Source organism: Pezoporus flaviventris, unplaced genomic scaffold, assembly GCF_033815535.1.
Source record: "Pezoporus flaviventris isolate CSIRO_AGI_PZ_B2104156 unplaced genomic scaffold, CSIRO_AGI_Pfla_v1 ptg000022l, whole genome shotgun sequence".
In the NCBI taxonomy this organism is placed as follows: Eukaryota; Metazoa; Chordata; class Aves; order Psittaciformes; family Psittacidae; genus Pezoporus; species Pezoporus flaviventris.
This window is the reverse complement of record NW_026892570.1, coordinates 2,918,830-2,939,365: the sequence shown is the minus strand read 5'-3', so window position 1 is coordinate 2,939,365 and position 20,536 is coordinate 2,918,830. Positions and strand designations below refer to the sequence as shown.

Here is a 20,536-nt window from a genome sequence, read left to right as displayed (position 1 = left end):
CCCTTTCCTGAGGGACCCACTCATGCATCTCACACGTTAAGAAGGCCCAGAACCCTTCTTCCACAACTTTTACCAATAATGATGCAACAAGGTTATTACATCATCAAAGTTTAACAAGCGCACAGCTGTATCATCTAAGGTGGATATCAAATTGACTCTCCACTATGGTCCTCACACATTCACAACTGAACTGAGTGAGGACTGGAACAAAAACATCTCCCAACACTGCTGGGCTCTGGGATGATGCTTTAGCATACAGACCCCAACCCACAGTCCAGTCTATGGTATAGAATGAAATCACCCTGAATAATCCTGTTGCCACCAGAGTTTCCTTTAGTGGCTTAATGTTAAAGCAATTGGACTGTAATTCTTCTCAACAGCAACAGAATCAGAAAATTAATATAAAAAAAACATTTTTAAATAATAGCAACCTGGGAAAAAAATGACAGGGAGAAGCATGGGCTGATCCTCTTTCCAGGAGGCTCTTTCCCTGGAAAGACAGCAAAAATGCTCTGCCCTGTGAGGATGGCATATTGTATATTTCAGAAGACACTTTTTATCTTACAGAAACAGCAAAATTATCATATGACAGAGCAGTTGCCATGGCAATTACACATTTTCTGTCAAACACCAAAATGCAGAAGGGTCTAAAACCCAGGTAAAACTCGGGTATGGTTTCTACTATAAAGGGGTGACTTGAATTTCTGTCACCAACCATTGCAGAACCCCTTTTTCATTATTTTATGCATTGCACAGAATAGACACAATGCACGAGAGATATCTGACACAGGCAAGGAGGGGACTGGAAAGTGAAAAAAAAAAAAAGTACATAGAATTTACACAGAAATGACATTGACTAATGCATCTAGCCTGTTCTCAGTGCAAGTGAAAAAAATAAAAATAAACCCGTAACAGCACAAAGAGAGAAAAAGACATATTCATTATTCTTATCATTACTGACAAGTACACCCATGCTCTGCATACAAAGCACTCTCACCCGTCAAAAGGAGTTTTTCCCAAGAGATACAACCACATGTACTTTCCAACCACTCAGCCCGAAAGCTAAGGAGAAGAGACAAGCTCCCTTGGGCAATAGAGGGACACTGTGGCTGTTACAGGAGCTCCACATCTACTGAGTTCATCCCTGTTACAGTCAAACCACCATCCCATGCTTATTTCTCCTTCAGACTCCTTGCCCACATGTCAGTGTACCATCTGGTGTCTGCAGACCTGTGTTCTGTATCGAGTGCAAAACACCAGCTCCTTAGTCCACCGTGACACCATACAGGCAAGTCAGAGGAATAGCAGGGGGATATGGCTCTCACCAACATCAACATGACTTGGTAATGAAACTCTCACGACAGCTGTCCTTTATGCTGTTTCAGCCCACCAGGAAATCCTTACTACTTCTCCCCATCACCACACAAGACCTAAGTGATATATTTCTTCAAGAAATGAAGGCGTGGTTTTGAACCTTCTCTGAACTGAAGACCTAAAGATTTGGAAACCTTTGTTTTTACTCTGCAGGTACTGTGGAAATGTTTTTCACCTCATGCAAATGGCAGCCTGCAAGCAAAGCACATCCCTAGAATAGCACAAGGTGAATCCCACTCCAGCCTCCCAGGGGAGCCAGAGGCAGCTGCTAACCTGTGTCTTGACAGTCACCCTCACCTCCAGCTCTGTACAGGTTAAACTAGTGCAAGACTATGCCTAGGGATCCACCCTGTGAGGAGACAGTACCTATCCAGGTCTGAAGAGCCACTGTGGCATGGCAAAGTGGCTTGGAAAGAAATTGTAACTTTCCCTTCTTCCACCCTCTGCTCTCTGAAGCTGCCTGCAGCAAATGGTGTTCTGCTATGTGCTAACTCACACAGGGGGAAGGTTAGTACAGTGCCCATGCAAACAGATTAACCTGTGGTTAGGCTCTGCTCACAGGGTTTGACTCACAGAAAGCATTTCCACTCAGTGCTTCCCCCCAAAAGCCTTATGATTGAAACAAATTGAAGCAGATTTTCTTTCTCCTTTTCCAAGGAGCAAAACCTCAAGCACTTTGGGTTGCTTATGACAAGTGTGATTTTACATTTTTCACGGATTTTTTCTTGGCTTCTTAGCTCCTAAATACTTTGCTGCAGCAACATCAGCATTTTGGATACAAGCTGGTCAAAAAGGCTGCATGTTGAATCAAACAATGTGATGCCCAGGGCCAGGCATGAACCGTGCAGCAGCCCAGTAACCAGCAGGCACAGGAAGCCATCGGGGACCACCACTACCCTCATCTACCCCATGCAGGTGAGACCATATCTCCTTGCTGCCAAAATCCCTCTGGCACTGACTTACTCCTCACCAAGTACATACTCCTTCTGGGCTCACCAAATCAGTTTCACAGAGACAGGTGTGCTGTGGCTTTTCCCATAAGGGTGAAGCTCTCTAAAGCCCTTGCTGTGTGCCATAAGGGTGAAGCTCTCTAAAGCCCTTGCTGTGTGCCAGGAGGAGATGCCCTCTGCTGTTGGCATCCAGGTCTGCTCCTCTAAAATGAAAAAATCCAAATCACACATTTTCACTGCCAAACCCTGTGCTCAGCATTGAGGTCTGGACACAGTTCTCTGGCTAGGCACTGGTGAGGTGCCACCGTTTGACCTACACTGTGACTGGAAGATACTTATGAGCTACCGTTGCTACCACAGTGAAAAAGAGAAGTGCCAGGCAAATAACTCCTTAGTTATATGAGGATCAATCCAATGGTACAGTTCACCAAAAACTTCACTCTTTGAAGGCAGCCAGAGTCACATCTTCAAGAGCCAATGTGAGAAATATTAAATGGGCATTATCTGCCCCCAGAGGTCATTCTTCCCACAGATGCCTGCAAGATCCTTATTAAAGACGCTACAAAGAGTGAATTTGGGTAAAAAAAAAAAAAAAGAAAAAAAAAAGAAATTGTGTGAAAACTGGTCGAGAAAACTGATAAATTTGTCATACAAATCCATGGAGACATGTCTCCCTTTAAAGGCTGAATGCTCTTCCTTGTGAGTTATGCTGAGAAATAGCAGCAGACAGTAAGGGTGGCACAGCATTTAACAGCAGAAGTGCTAGGCTCCATTTGGTCAGGATTTTCAAAGGGAGCAAGTGAATGGGAAGACTTTTATCATGCTTTCAAGCAGTTCTCTGAAGTGACAGAGGAAAAGCAATTTCCAGTCAGCTTCACCAAAATACAATGGAAACTTCATTCAGATCTAGTTTTGCCATCTCCTACCTTTTGCTTTCTGCAGTCTATGATATAACTCTTCAGGACCTAATTTTTTTCTCACCAGTCAACTTAACCAAACAACTCCCAAGTATCAAAAGCTCGCACCCTTGGCAAATCCTCAAAACCTGTTACTTTTGATGGAGTAGTAAAGCAGTCTACAAGTCCATCCTCCTTTCGTGTTCTTTCATTGCCAAACCCAAAACTCTATTTCTTGTTTCCAAATTCAGAAAGATGATCTACTCGATTTCTGTTACTGTATGGTTTGATTAAAAATGGATGCAGGGTTGCCTAATTGTGACCAGTCAGACAAAATTATTTTCGAATCTCTTAGCACAGCCCAAATTCAAAATGTGGATTTCTCTGCATTTAATGAGATATTTCAAACACTGGACGCCTTGTTCAGCTTTTGGCAGAACTCTACAGATGGAGATGAAATTGTTGCCAGGAATACTTTTAAGAGTGCAGTTTCACTGATACTGTTTTCTAGCATACATCCATGGCTGAGGACAACACCCAACCTCAGCCGTTCCATTTTGAGGGACAAAGAGGTTTGGTATGGTGAAGCAGGCTCGGCATCCAAGCTCTGAGGCCAAGTTGGAAATCTTACTCCTTGCTGGATTCCCAGCACATCTTTACCTGTGCTCTTTTGGAAAAACAAACAAAGCCCGTATTTTTTTGGTTAGTTGGTTGGGGTTTTTTCTCCCTCCTCTCCCCAGAAATGTGAAAATGATTCTGTATACTTGAAACTTTAAGGTTACAGATATTTTCATGTAGTTTCTTCCTCCTCTGGACTATATTTAAAGAGAATTGACTGGAGCTGAACCACTTCTCCAGGTCTGACACACCACGATTTCTGGATTTCCATACAGCCAGGGTTTAACAGCAGATGACAATATTATCCACAAGTTTGTTATAACATTCCCGGCAGATATATTAATGACAATTACTCACAGATAGTTTCAGTTGCTGACTAAAATAATGGCACAAGCCTGGAAAAGAAAGGCTTTCTTTGGCTAGCAGTTATACACATAACCAATTCCCTTAGCCAGTAATTGATTATTTTTCTAGACAAGTATATGTCACAAGCATTTTTAATGACCTATACATTATTTTTCACTAATTATATTTTAGATAAAGCATCAAAGATTTTGCCCCTCTGTAACACAGTCTGCTTCCCCTGTTTCCCTTATGAAATCCAGCTCTCATTTTATAATCCACTGCAAGATTAAATATTGCATTCTCTTAATGCTCCATTAGCCCTGCGAGTCTTTCTACATGTACCAGAGCAGTTACATTGGGCTACGGAATAGGCAAGCATGATTATTTACAAATAAAATAGCTTTAGTTGCAACCATGTATTAATGATGGAAACCCTAGATTCTTTTACCTTCACTGCCACCAAGATCTTGTCCTGCTCTGGACTGAGGTTATAACATTCTGCCAGAAATACTTTCCCAAAGGCTCCTTCTCCCAGTTCTCTTTTGAGAACAATATTATGGCGCTTGATGTGTTGCACAACTGTGAAGAGAAGACAAAACAGAGGTCATAAGTGAGCTGCAAGGCCAGGATGGGACAGGGTCCATGCTTACAACCACATGAAGAGTGTTGCATGTGTCATGGAAGGAATCATTAGCCATTCATTAGTGCCTTGTCCAAAAAGACTGAGTTAAGAGATTTATATTTGAGAGTAGAGCTGCAAAAGAATTTGTTGCAAAAGTATTTGCTGCAAAAGAAGATATGGAATTAAGAATCACCTGGGAAAAGGCTATTTATCATTGTGTTAGGATGACCACTACAGAGCACATGTAACAGCTACTGCTGTTTTTTTAAAACATCAAGGTGAAGAATCAGAAAGCAAACCAAACCTTTTTTTCACTACTTCTATTTTTGTACCTCTAATAACAGCTGAACTCACTCTTCCAAAGCCAAAAAGTTTTAAAATCAACCTAATCCAAGAAGATAAAATGTGCCCTCCTTCAACTAAATCCATCTTACACTCTGGTACTCTTACCACTTGTTCAAGTGCTTTCCCTCTCTGTGCTTTACTACAGTTCCAGTAAGGTAAAATTTTGTTCTCACAGACATGATTTAGAGTATTGCTTTGAAGTAAAAGAAATAAAAGATGGACAAACATTTTAGTCAGCATAGTGGACAGAGCTTTAGTTGAGTTGCTGCCCAGAATCGATTCAGACATTAAAATCCTTGAGCATTTTTGTTCAACTGATTTTACATTTTCCTTTCAGCACAAGCTTCCATTAAAAGATTTAATATTTAAAAGACTGTACCAAATTTTTTAGAATACATTATCAATTTACAAAGTCCAAGCTAAATAAAGCAGCTTCAAGGGCAGTTTAACTGGTCAGCTCAAGAGGGTTGACAGCTTGTGTTGCTGAAATTGTACGAACCAGATAGCATCTCCTGATGAATTTAACCTCAGTGCATTTAGCTGCTTTTATAAACACTGAAAGTTAACCCTGCCTGGACAAATTCTATTTGCAACTTAAATATTGAATGCAGTGAAGTAAATGGTGGTGCACAGGCATCAAGATGGCTTCTGCAGAGGCATTAATCTCACCTTGATTGCTTAACTGCAGGGATCAGGGCTGAACCCTACCATAATTCAGGATATATTCAGATGCAGACTATGTCCTGCCTTCCCGACTGGCCACAAGACTTCTCCTGACTGGCTGATCACTTACACAGAAACCACCTTGCCTGTATTACTGAAAGATGGAAAACAGACTACTGATGGTAACAGCAGTGGGAATAAATGGCACAGCCTGCCTCCATTGCCATCACCAGCATTTGGAGAAAGGGCTCACAGTCTATGAGAGAAAAATAGCTGTGTCCCACACCCTGAGCTTATGGCAACATAACCCAAGAGTACTATGTATAAATGCTCTTGGCATCTGTGTGCGTGCATGTGAGAAGAGTCCAGTGCTGGAGCAAGCCAGGAGAGTGAGAAATGTCCCCAGACACATCCATCATGAGTCTCCCTGGCTTCCAGTGCGCCTGAGGAGCAGACCTCCATCAGATGCAGCTGGCACCTGCCAGAAACCCAAGCCCACCCAAGCCAGAAACGCAAGTAGGCCCACCATGCTCTGGGAGAAGAGTAAGGAAAGCTGGCTTTTCCCCATGCCATACCAGACCCTCCAGGGTCTGCTCCTGTTCCCACAGCTGGCGGCTGCAGGCAGGGGGACATTGCCACATGGAAAGTACTCATGAAATGAGACTGCAAGTTACTGATGATTTTTACTCTTGTCAAAGTCTGGTCTAGCATAAGATTAAGTTTTATCATGGTGACACATTTATATGGACATGCTTGCTTTGGCCAGCTACCCAAGAAGCTCCCCTGTAGTCAGTATTTTTGTCTCCTCCTCAGCACTGGCTTTTCAAGTAAAGTACAAAATGCAGTCAGCACAAGACAAGCCTGAACCAAAAACACACATTTTCCTTATGGATACAAGTTAACTGGCCCCCCTTGGTTCTGCTAATACTGGTCACAAGGCAGACATGAGGAGGACTGCTGCCCTGGCATGCCACTTCAGCACAAGCATGTCACAGCTTATGACCTGTGCTTTAAAAAATGCTTACTAAGAAATTAGTACAACCCCTATACCCTGCCAAACTTGCCACTCAAACCTGCCTCTTGGGGAGCTCTTCTCTTTCTCCCTGCTTGACCATCAACACCAGGAGGATTCTTCTCTTCGTTTCCTAGAGAGAGAAGTTCAGCTCAACACTGCCATTGCCACTATCTTAAAAAATGCTCATGAAACCCAGAGACAGGGACTAGGACTGAGATCCTGTCCTACTGGCGTCAGCAGAGGCAGCTCTTCACTTGGTTCTCTCCACAGCTGCAAAGACCTGGTGATGAACACAGTCAAATTTTGTGTGAATTTTGTGTGGGTCCTCTCCATTTTGAACCCTGGTGTTGGCCTTACATATGAAGGTTTTTTTATGAAGTTCCTGGAGGATTTCACAAACAATATGATAAAGATAAGCAAGAAACATATCAACTATTTTTCTGTAGTACACTTGCAGTTGCTGCTAAATGCTCTTATATAAAACAAGCATTTGAATAAACAACACATCTGATAAACCAAACTGTCAAAACCAAAACACAGAAAGCTACAGAAGAGGTCTGCGCAGAATATATTTGCAACTTGTCACGTTCTGTCTATCCCTGTTACCTTTCTGAGCTGCACCAAGTTACTAAACAAATAAAAAATGACAGTAAGTGTGACTAAATGGGCAGAGAGATTAAATACAAGAACAATGTAAGTAAATCAAATACATATTTTGTGATGGAAATATAAGTTGAGGAAAAAAATCTGTTCAGCACATTCAGGGACCCAGCCATAATAATACAATCTTCAGCGAAAGGAGATTGCAGCAGAAGATTAGGTCAAAATCTGCTTTCAACTAATATAAGGATAGAGCAAATTATCTCTGATGAAGTCCAGGAGAATATCCTGGATTTACACTGAAGAAACAAAATAGAATTTGGCCAGAGAGGTGACATAACTGAATTACTAAAGAAGTGGTCTCATAACATTGTCTCACAGGCAAAGATACACAAGCACTCTAAGGGCAGCTATGTATTTTCCTCCTTTTCACTCAAATTGTGATTGCCTTTGAGCTGCCATTTGTACTTTTAAGAGCTTATATACTCTGGTTTAAAAGATCTTGTCTGATTACTGTAAAAAATATATTATAATAAGCTAAAAGCTAAATCCAGTTCAAACACTTAAGAGAAAAATGAAACATAAAATATGAAGTGAGATTGAGCAAATTAAACAGGGGTAAATGCTGAAAACAGGCCATGGTGTTAAATACTAACCACACAGCTGCACCCATAAAAGACAGGGCTCCCACAGATGACTGCAGAGAATTGGCTGGCAACAAGGAATACAACTGCAGAAGAGGGCTCTCTTCTCATCTGGAGGTCTCAGAGACATCCCACCAACAGAGCTGGACTTGTGGGTTATTCACTTACTGACAATAGCACATTGTTACTGGACGTGACACATCAAAGCCTTATTCTGCAAACACTATCTGGAGGCATGGGATTTCACTCCACAGGTAACCTACCTTTGACAGTGAGACTGAAAAGAGAGGGTCACACCACATTTTGGAATGGGTCCTAGCAAAACAGGCAACTCAGGATGACCTCACCACATTGAATTCACTGAAGTGGATGTGACTGATTCAAGCCACTGACAGCAGGACACTCAGTACAGATTATTAAAACGTTTCTGTATATAAATAAAAAGTGAAATGCTCTGACAGAGCGAAAGTGTTTTTCTCTTTGTCACAAACAATAGGTCTGAACAATTTACCACCACATCTGACCATGACACCACCTAAACTGGACTTCTACGTATATTACCGAGTTAAACCATAGACTTGAGCATATTATTGAGTTAAATCATAGACTTGTGCTTGGCGGGAGACTGCCTCCTGAAAGTGGCTGTGCCAATCTCGATTTGAAAGTCTGAACCATTCACTTGTCCTAATGTGTAATCACTTTCATTGCTAATAAAAATGCATGCCTTATTGTCTCTTCATTTTTAGCTTGTCTGGCTTGCATTTCCCTCTCTTGATTTTAGGACACTTTCTCTAATACCTTGAGCAGCCATTTAAGGTCTAGTATTAAATATGCACGTCAACAAGCTTCTTGATCTTCTTGAAAAGGCAAACAGATGGAAGCTCCTCCCAGGAAAACATTTTCTCCAGTTCACCAATTTTCACAGCTCTTCTCTAGAAAAATTTTCAACAACCTTTTAAAAGAAGTGGTTTGTAGTTGTTTTTCCCAGCTGGAAGCCACATTCTTGTATCACACTCCACAAGGTTGTGACAAAAACATTTAATCAACTCTCTATCTCTGCACATCCAAAGATCTCACTGGTCCTTTTGAGGCTGGGTTTCCTAAACAGCACAAAAATTACACAGTTATGTGGCACGCATGTGTTTGTCTCATCTTGAACCCCTCACCCAATTACAATATCACAAGTGCTGTTAAGTTTCAGGTATGTTCCTATGTGCCTTATGAGAACAGGAAAGCAGAAGAAAGGTCTGTCCTTACGTAGGGGCTGCAACACGGACTCACTGCCTGCCGGGCAGCACACAGGCTCCATAATCACTGCTCACTGAACTACTTACACTAGAAGATCCTGTTGTGCTGCATACTCACAGCACATCTGATTAAATCATCTGCTGAGGCTGCTTTCTAAGATACCGTTGAAAATTTTGCTAGCAGCACACATTTGGAACAGTCCTGATGAAATGAGTTGTGCCATGACCCTGAGAAGAGAATGAGGATGCAGTTGCATAAGGAAAAAGCAGCTGCAGAAAACATGTGATGTGACATAAGGTGCTACAGAAAGATATGTTGCAAGTTTTCTCATTTCTTCTCCCTCCATTTCTCTTGCAATTGTTAAGACTCAACTATTGTAAGATTTTGCTAGAAAAAAATAGGCCATCTGAGTTCTGAGAGTATATTTCTGATTATTTGATGTATTTATCCCATACAACATTCATTGCTTATTATTTTTTACGCATTTTTGTGTAGTGCTGTTGTTTAATTTTTACCACACAGCAGCAACAAATTCTCATGCAAAACTAGTGCCCAGCTGTTGTAAGCACAAACAAACAAGCAGCATGTTCTCATACATATAGTCCACAGTAAATATTCAAATCACACCTCTTTAACAGAAGAAAAATAGGCCAACAGAAAACCTGGTCTTCAGGTACTGTGCTCTAAATGAAAGGTGCTGATACAGGCTATAGAAAACTGAGTATGGAGGACTCACAGAAGAACTAGGTCAGAAAGACCTACACAGAAGAAGTAGGTCAGAAAGACACTTGGGTCTTGTCACATTACCTGTACAAATATGGCTTCTGAATCACTTTAAATATTGTTTTGTTTCTTTGAAAAAGAGTGGTTTAATTCAACAGTTGTAAAAAAGTTATCCCTGTGTGGCCACCAGTGATTTGCCGGATTTTTCACATGCATCAGACCCCAAGTGAGCCTTGGGGAGACATTTACCGGGCAAGCTGAACAGCCAGTGGTCTTCCTGGAAGAACCGGAGACATGTATGAAAGGCAAACCTTTGAACACTCACAGGAATGGCATAATTCTCGGGGACTTCCCAACTGTCAAGAGCTACATCTGATGTTAAATCAAAAAAATCTCTGATTGCTGCAGCTTAACATTTCAGTTACTTCATTTACAACTTAAATCTTCACAGGATCTATACTCTAAACCCCAGAGTTTCTATTGTCTTGGCTGAGAATGAGACTTCCTTTTTTGACACAGGGCTGCAGGTCCTGGTGGGGTGACAGTCCTCCCCCATTTGCCTGAACTGGAAGGGCATGACAGCTCTTGCCCACTATAAACTCATTTTGCTGTAGCTGGCATGGCCCTTCCCTGGCTCAGATTCAAGTGTTTGCTGTCTTTTGGGGTTGACACTTGATTTCTGGTGAGGCATTTCATCTTGCTATTTTGTTACAGTAATTGATTTGTTTTACTTGGCCAATATCCTCTTAGTTTGTCTACAGATAGGCATATTGGCATGCTTGATTAGATACTTATAGTCAAATAAGAACTACCTAATAATGAATTACAATAATAATGCTATCATTGTTTTAAATGCATGAGCCTTATGAGCTAAATTCACCCTTCAGGAAAACAAGAATAATGAAGTTGACAGTTTTTTCCAGGCATTAATTTGCCCTTGCATACAAAACTAAGGTACATAAGCCCTTCAAACCTTAGCAACCTGAAACTGGTTTTTATTTAATTTATAAATATGTATTAAATATGGATTTGATCTGTTATGTGCTAAAACAATTGGGATACCAGAATGAAAGCTAAATTTGGTGCTCGATGTTCAGAATAAATATCACATATTAATTGCTCTGCGTTTCTCTTTCTATGCTGCTTTCAGCCTGCTAATAGCTTTTCAGCACAGTAATCAGCTTTAAGCAAAAAAATGCTGGAATTTTGACAAAAAATTATCTTTGCAGATGTGCATACAATTAATTTTTAAATGCCTATCTCAATCCATTTCTTCCAAAAGATTAATGATTGTAAAACTTAAAGGGTATTGTGCATGAGTTGCTGTATAAAACCCCTGCTAGTATTATTTTATTGTGGCAAATCTGGTCCAGCTTCCATTTTTAAGTTTAGTGGAGACAATGACCTCACCACCACCCCCCTTTTCTTGACTCAGGCCAGGAAACCCTTTCTCTGAGCATGATACTAATCTTCAAGGATCTCCTGTGCTGCAGAAAGAGAAGTGTTCAACAAACTATGGGGAAGTACCATGAAGCATATCTCATATAACAGACTCTTGAAGGAGAGGAGGACTAATAAACATATTGTCTTCAAAGTGTTAACTCTTTTCTATCTCTGTTTTCAGAGATACAGGCATAATCTGAATTGCATCCAAGCATGCCAGTCTGAGGAGCAGGATCTGAAAGAAACATTTTACATTCAAAGACTGAGCTTGGCCTAAGTGGGTATGAAGGTGAAATTCAAAGAAGGTTGCCCTATTTTTGATGTAGCCTTCTCTGCTTTGCTTTTTTATCTTCTCATTTAAAAAAAAAAAATTTGTACCTCAATATTAGGGAGGACAGAAAGGTTTTGCTGATGGCCTTTCAAAAGGAATTATGAAAAGTAAATGGAGTTTTCAAGCCTGTGAAGGAATAAACCACATGCTTAGATCACAGCCCCAAATTCTATTCCCTTATATAAAAGCTAAGCACATACTTAATCTTTACCTTTTGCTGAAATATTTTACTAAAAGGTGGCATAGCATCTAATCTGTTATGCTAGATGGGTAGGTCTGTTCTGTTGCAGATAATTGTGCATAGAAAGAAAAGGGAACAATAGAGGAAACATCATAGGAGCATGACAGAACCCAGTCTTTTATACGTCACTTTTAAGCATATTATTTACCCTTTTCCTAATAATTTTTGTTGTGTTTCAGAGCAACTTTTACTGTTCTATCTGGCTGCAGCACACTGTGTGGCTTTCCATGAGAAAAAGCTGAATCTTATACATGCCCATATTTTACTTTTTTTGGGAGAACTGAGGTAAACTCTGCCCCCCCACCCCCACCCCCCTCCCCCCCCAGAGGAAGGTTCAATCTCTGTCTGCTTCCTTAACTGCACAGTTAAGGCTTTGTCGCTATGCGGTTAGTTGGCCTTATGATTCTGTGTGTACCTCCCCCTTTCCTGGTTTTGGCCATAAGTGTCCTTTAAACACAGAGAAAAGTTACAGGTTGGTTATCTCTGAGGAGGACCCAGAAAAGACACATGAAGATATTGGGCATTGCAAACGAAGAAAGGAAGAAACCTTAATCACCCTTTGATCAGATCCCTGTTTCACTGAGAAACAAAATCAGCAGGAAGGAAAGAAAATAAGTCTTGAGTCTTCCTACACAAAAGTAAAGAACCTCAGTTTGCCTCTATCCTCTGGGCACATACAAGGGGTGAGCACTAACCATATACTGCCCCAAAGCCCCATGCAACAGGAGAGATGAGCAAAACCATCATAAAAGGTAAACAGACCTGGAAAAGCGGCTCTTCGCTTTCACAGTCATGCTGTCCTTCAGCATTGCAGCATTCTTCCATGGTGAGGCATTTGTTGCTCTGCTTTTGTTTCAGTGACAGGCTGGCATACCTCTTTGCTACGGCATGCCATCTACAGAGGCTTACGTCCCTGTAAGGCATTTCCCCCTTGGCCCCTGTTACAGTTTCAGAATCCCAGTGCTGTTGTAACTGGCAACATACGCATGCAAGGTACACTCAGAAAACACCTAGTTACTGATGGGCCATGACAGACACTCCTAATGGGGCCATAATGCAGTCAAAAGATTATTAAATTGTAATAGCTTCAAACAAGAGCCCTGCAAGTTCTCACTTATAGGTCACCCAAATGATCGGTCACAAAGGGTTTTGCAAGACTGAACATGCTGTGGGTGTTTCAGCATCAGGTCCTCCACAACTGCAAAGAAAAGGGGGCTTCTCTGTTGTCTTGTTGCATGTGAATTGGAAAAAATTCTTCCTGGTTCCATATGAACATTGCACATGCCTCATTTTTCAGGCTTTAAAAGATCTGCTTATCATAGACCACATATTACCACCTCTGCTGACCTGGCTCTTCTATCCTGCATCCTCCAAAGGACCAAGACCATAAAGTATATGCTTATACAACACAAATTATTCCATGTGTGAAGGTCATGAGATTTCTATAGCTTGGGTTCTCATCATTCTTGAGGGTCTGACAACCTCCCTGAATCCTACAGAGCAATAAGACTGACATTCTCCCTGTGTTGAGCTTTACTTAAGCAAACAGTGATGCTCCCACTTGGAACTGCTCTGTAAATTCCACTAAACTATAGCTCAGCAGGATTTGAGAACACTTCAAACCTTTTTTAACAGCAGCAGGATAGGTAACTGTTCTAATTGTCCTGACAGAAAACACAACCTGGCCTATGGATACAGTGAGAAAAGCAAATCTGTGGCTTCACAATGGGAACAGCAGGGCTTTTCCAGATAATTTCTCTTGGGGAAAAAAAAGGTATTTTCTCTTCTCCCCTCTTGGATCTGCATGTTATTTTCATGTATCGTGAAAACTAACACATCCAACTAAAAGATTTAGCAGAGAATATGAAAAATCTCTTTCCACTTATTCCGGACTGTGCTTCTGTCAGTTGAAATTAATGTTTCTCTACTTTTAATATAAATAAGGAGGAGACATCCTTCTTTGTTGGCAGAAGTTTGGTGAGGGAGCAAGTCTCAGCTACATACAGCCTCTTACAGTCAGTCTCCACAACATACAGCCCAGGCCCACTTGCCCTTTAGTGGATCAGAGGCAATTCCATGATCTGTATGCCCCTGTGGCTATAGACTAGCTAGAAACCAGTCGCTCAATCAATGTGTAGTCCCTCTGTCCAGACAGCAAGCCAAACAGAATTAGGCTTAAAGTATGAGCAGACAGTGCCTAGGTTCCACTACAGACAACAAACCAACAGGTCAGTTTCTCAGCGATGTTCCCTTCAGACATCTGTTTAAAGAACAGTTTCATAAATTTTCACTAGCATGTATAAATCCTCTCCCACATATCAATAAAACTTTATTTTAGAGAAGAAGAATGAACACAGATACATTAATCAAGTTAACTATATGATATGTCAGCAGATAATAAAAACCAAAGACCTGTACTCCTTTAGGATAACAACAGCTTCTCACAGCACCCACTGTAATAATGAACTGTCAGAGCCCCGGTACCAAAAGCAACAACGCAACTAACCAACCACTAAACAGGATCTTTTAAAGCTGTGGCCCATGACAAGGTTGAGGACACGTTCGATCTCTGCCAATATGCTTTCAGCACCTAAAAGCATCTTGGTTTTGAGTTGATAATTACAGTGTGCTGAGCCAAGGAGCTGTCACTTAGGAACAGGAGCTGCCCAAATGAAGCAAAATACATAGAAGTTTACTGCTGACTTACGATACAATAGTGAACCCAGTTACAGCCTTTTGAGGCATGGAAGTGAAAGACAGAAATAGGGAGGGGAAAAAAGAGAAAAGGGAGGAAGAAAGAGGTTTAAACATTTTGTTCCGTCAGCTTCCAAGAAAGAGGAAAATGCCAGCTGTGATTCAAAGGATGCCCTCCCACAGCCCCACTGTTGCTGGAGAATTGGTCACTGGGCAGATACCTGAGACAGATATTTCCCAAAGCATACAGAGCCAGTCTTTGCAAGACGTGAACTTTGAGTGATGGCAGTACACACACATAGCAGGGCAAACAAGAAGAATAACAGCAGAAATGGCTGAATGAACTTTATTCAGGATCTAGCATACGATGTCAGTATAGTGAACATGACCTAAAGAAGAGTGTTACACTCATAGGCAGACTGAGTTGGCAGCTCTGACCAATTATTATCAGTTAATTTTACGGTGATAGCTACTACACACATGTGGTATTCTGTAAAAGCTTAATAGATGTCACCTTTCTCCCCTGCACTCTTTGTATTTGGAAAGTACTTACAGTTGAATCTTCTGTAACACTTGTTGTAGACTGAAATGAATGCAAATGTAATTCTGGCAGTCTCTGTGAGAAACCAAAAATGCACGGACCAGAGAAGTTCACTTCCCACCTAGTGTCTGTATGACTGCTGCTTTTAAAAAACATAACTGGTTTGTTCCAACTACTGTACACCATGATATTTACAGCAACTGCAGTCTGCACAAAACCAGGCAAAATGTCGTTTTTTCTCCCCTTCCATCTTCAGTTCAAGTTCTCTCCCAGAGCCATAAATACCAGCTGCCCATACATTCATGTACTCAGAAATCATTTTGAGCAGCAGTAACCAACATAAAGGGCTGCTACAATTGTTGAACGGCAATACCCCACATGCTTAACAGTAAAGGAAATACTAAAAATTACCATAATTTTTATTTTTACCAGTGAAACAGCTGGATTTTTCATTTAAGTTGCTCAGAACTGGTACTTGCAGCTGGGTGTCAATACACACACCATCTGTGTTTGAATAAAACACCGAGGTTTTGTTGCATTATTATTAAGCATTATTGTTAGCCCTACAGACAAGATGACACCACACTACATTAACACACCACTTTACAAGCAGTGCTGATTAACTGCTGCCTTCTGCAAGACCACCACCAGCAAGTACAAGTACAAGGGCAAGCACAGACCTGCTTTTAGGAGGAACTAGTTCAAAGCCTGCTACAGAGCTGGAGGGCTAATTTGCCTTTTGGTAGTCCAACATCCACAGAACGGTTCTCAAGCAATTTCCACTCTGTGTTTCTAGCCTGTCCTTCTGGTCAGAAGTTTAAAAAGAGAAAGGTTCAGAAGCTAACATAATTATTTATAAACCGATTTCAAAATTTATTGGTTAGTTTTCCCAGTGGTTTTCCATGTACAACTCCCAACTAACTTACAGACTAGTGAGTTGCTTTCACCATTGCTTCTGTTACATTTATTCTTCCCTTGTTGTAACATTTTCTTTGATAGGATAATGGTAATTCAGCCACATTCCAAGAATATAACAAGCTCTAACTGCAAAAAATAACCATTACTGATTTGCATTTTTCCTTACAGATAAGGAGGCAACATTACTTGCTTCTGAAACCTAGACACACACATAGAGGTGAAAAGGTATTTGTCATCAGTGCTTTGGCAAATAACACTTACAAGGCTTCTGCTGAGTTAATGACTTTATCGTTCTTTCCCCCATGTAGAAAATAGGACCAGAAACGCTTATCTAGCTGTTTCATAATAGTTGAGGTTTTAAAAATTCTCATTACTTTCTATTTGGACACTGTCACAAAGCTGTAAGTTTTATGTCCATTGGAGTTCTTAATTGCAATATTCTGAAAACAACATCCCAAGCTCCTCGCTGCCATCACTTCCTTAGTTTCAAAATCTCAAGTGATCTTAGATATGGATTTGGCTGCAATGAATACTTTCTTTTATTTTTATAGATTCTGGCCTCCTTAAAGTATAAGTGCATTACAACACAGTCAAAAATGAATGCAACTGGGAAGAAAACAATACATTTTGAAAAATGATTTTACAACAATACTGCTTCTTTTGCATTTCCTTCAGTGTTATCTTATACGCCATGAAACTAGCCCTGCTCTCACTCACAAAATGTAAACTGGGAAGATCAGTGGAGTCCTAGATTAACAGTCACAAAGAGAAGCTGCTGAAGAAAGCAATTAAGAAACCCACAGCATTTCTAATGTACGGAAAAAATAAAAATAAAAAAAAAAAAAAGACTTGCTGTGAACAAAAGAAAATGTGAGGTCTACTGCTTAGCTAAGTATCCTAATTCTTTTCTTACTCCAGTCTGTATGTTGTTTGTTTACAGTCTTTTATATACCATCCTGCATAAAAATAAATGGGCCCCCGGGGATTTATATACCACAGCCAGCACTTCAAAACTACTTGCTGTAGCTCCCTTTCCACACCTTCATAAATGTAAATAAATACAGATTTCTGAACAGGAGCCACTGGAGTAATTTTCCTTCATATTGTGCCAAGCAGGCATTAGACATTCCAGTTGTTGTGGAAATGGAGGAAAACGGTAAATAGCATCCTAATGAGGTCTATTCTAGCTATGTAGACAACATCATTGGGAAAAAATCACTTCTCAAGACTATTTTAAAAGGCATTTTTGCTCATAATTAACCAAGTTGAAAGCTAACTACAATAGCTAGGATCAAGTGGTAGAGAATTTGCATTATCCCTGTTACTGCTCAAGAAGTACTGTGCTTTAACATACAGACCTTGCTGAAAGCCCCAGGTAAGGACAGCCATGATGACTCCTGCTCTACTACAGCGTTTTTAGTTCAAGCTCAACATTGTAGGAATCTAATACAACTTTCCCGAATCAGTGACAGGCTTGTCACTTACATCAAGGGAAACCTAAAACATGCAGTTTCACAGAAAAGAGGTACATCTTGCTTCAGAAATACCTCAGAAATTGGACAGGTGGTGAGTTTGAAATGAAAAGACAGTACATACAGAGCAAATGTGCTATGCACTGCAGCTTTCCACCCAGTAGTTCATATCTGCAGATATATAGGAGAGAAGGATGATCCACCCCATTGAGTTCATTGTCTCCAGTGAGAAGAGCAAGACTGAACTGCTGATGGGCTTGGACATAAGAGAGAGATTAAATATGGGCAGGGTGTAGTATGAACCCTAAAAGGAGAAAAGAAAGATGACTAACCTGCACAGCTTCAAAAGAAAACTAATCTCCAGATCTCAGTTGATTAGTAGTACTAATTAGATTTTCTCCTATTTCCTTATTTAGGCATTTTAGGTCCTATTAATTTAGAGTTCTTCATCCTGAACAGCCTGTTGCAGCTGCTCAGGTACAAGCTAAACATTGCTCAGGTATAAGCTAGGCATCTGCCCTGCAAAGACTTCCCTTAAAGAGTTTTTACAACATTTTAATTAAATACTATTCCTAGTACAGCAAGAATTTGCCTATATCTAAACCAGCATCACAGCCACTTGTTTCTGCATGGTGATGTTTTTTTTTCTGTTACACTAGACAACTATATTTGGGGTGTGATTGAAAGAAAGACAGAAACTCTTTCTAGCTAATTTATCACTACTTCTCAGTGACTCAACTTTATTTTGATGCCACACATTGCACAGCTGCCAGCCTGTTGGAAGTATTTCTGCATCCCACTGGGTTAGTTGTCCTACAATTTCAAGAGCATGTGATCTCTTATGGAAGTTTGCGGATGTAGTTCCCTCACCCTCCCCAGCTATAGCATGACAATGCACGCCAGAACACAGGCTCTGGCATGGACTTTGGAGACGGATGTAAATCGGTTACACAATTTTGCAATAAATTCATTATGTCAAGCAGCACCAGTTAAAGAAATCACTTTCCTGGCCAAAGAAATAAGTGAGGAAAAGAAAACCAGAAAACCCAAGTCTTCACTTTTCTGATGTCCTGTTGCATCAAAGCACAGGTTGCAACAAGCTGAGAAAGTGTAATGTGCTTCAACGTCTTTTTCAGTTGCTAGGGTACAGTTTCTTATGGAAAATTCCTTGTTCTGTGTGATGTTTTTCCTGCCTCATTTGGGATGGCAGAACCGTTCCTTGTGTCACCTGAGAAACCGGGCTGTCAGTTTCCACCTATTGGTGAGAAAGAAACTCATCAGCAGCAGAACTCACTGGAAAATTCCTCTGGTAGAAGTTTCTGCGCTGAAGGCCAACATGACACCATGGAGGAAGAATGGATGGGTCAGGGGCTGAGAGGGCCACACAGGAGATCTGGCTTCACTTCAGGGTCTGCCACAGATTTCCTGCATGAGCTGGGGCAAGGAATTTAATCCCTGGGATTCCCTTCTCATACAGGCAGGACAATGAAACAACCTTCCCCCCTTCTTCACCCTGTGCATGAAGCCCCAGGTCTGTAACCTACCCATAGACAAACCAAACAGCTCCAGGTTACAGGAGCGGGGCTATAACCCAATGGCTCTTCAGGCAGAGGTTATGTGCAGCAGGAATCCCACAATGCTTTGCACTTTGAGGTCTTGTTTGGACCTTGGGGCTGTAGAGTAACTTTCACAAATATTAATAAATAATTGCACTGTTCTCCACTTTTAAGGAAAAATATCGACATAACCAAGGAGGGAAAATGCCAGCTTTACTGTACAGCCAAGCAGGAAAAGCATTTGCTTTTAGAGGATATCTGCAATCTATTTTCTGCATAAATAATAATAAAAAAGAAATGCTAGCAGCATGATATAAAAATAGTATTATGGCATCACAATAGTGATACAAAGCAATCAGGGATAGGGCCTTCTCACTAGGGGAATTCTTTTTATGGATTAGTTCAAAGTAATCTGATTTCAATATGACATTTTTCCTGCTGAAATGTTTTTCCTTCCAATCAAAAGATAATTAGATTACACCACTTTAGATTCATGCCAAAAACAAAGCATGGTTAAAAAAATAAAGAAGAGAAATAAGAGAAAGAGAGAGAGACGGAAGACAGAGAGAAAGATAGAGAAAGAAAGAGAGAGAAAAAGAAAAAAGAGAAAGGAAGAGAGAAAAAGAAAAAAGAAAAAGAAAGAAAAAGGAAAGAAGAGAAAGGAAGGAAGGGAGAGAGGGAGGGAGGGAGGAAGGGAGGAAGGGAGGAAGGGAGGGAGGAAGGAAGGAAGGAAGGAAGGAAAGAAGGGAGGGAGGGAGGGAGGAAGGGAGGGAGGGAGGGAGGGAGGAAGTAAGGAAGGGAGGGAGGGAGGGAGGGAGGGAGGAAGGAAGGAAGGGAGGGAGGGAGGGAGGAAGGAAGGAAGGGAGGGAGGGAGGAAGGGAGGAAGGAAGGAAGGCAGGGAGGGAGGGAGGGAAGAAGGGAGGAAGGGAGGAAGGAAGGAAGGAAGAGAGGGAGGGAGGAAGGGAGAGAAGGAAAGAGAGAAAGAGAGAAAGAGAGGAAGAGGGAAAGAGAAAAAGAAAGAGAGAAAGAGAGAAAGAAAGAGAGAGAGAAAGAAAGAAAGAAAGAGAGAAAGAGAGAAAGGAAGCGAGAAAGAGAGAAAGAGAGAAAGAAAGAGAGAAGGAGAGAAAGGAAGGGAGGGAGGGTGGGAGGGAGGAAGAAAGAAAAGGAGAGAGAGAAATATGAGAAGGAGAGTGAAAAAATGGCGAAAAAAGAGAACGAGAGAGAGAAAGAGAGAAAGAGAGAGAAAAGAAAGAGAGAAAGAGAGAGAAGAGAGAGAAAGAGTGAAGGAAAGAGAGGG

At 41.0% G+C, this 20,536-nt stretch overlaps 1 protein-coding gene across 3 annotated transcripts in view; it reads right to left on the bottom strand.

Moving 5' to 3' along the window:
* Nucleotides 1–20,536, bottom strand: part of NTRK2 (neurotrophic receptor tyrosine kinase 2) — a 217,519-nt gene that overhangs the window by 60,815 nt on the left and 136,168 nt on the right. For 2 of the 3 annotated variants that reach the window (XM_061456280.1, XM_061456281.1), the window contains one exon: nt 4,632–4,762. In XM_061456280.1, the coding sequence (XP_061312264.1) occupies nt 4,632–4,762 (131 nt within the window). Of the gene's footprint in view, nt 1–4,631; nt 4,763–18,384; nt 18,939–20,536 lie in introns of those variants that run through there. The other variant, XM_061456282.1, reaches the window with a different exon arrangement.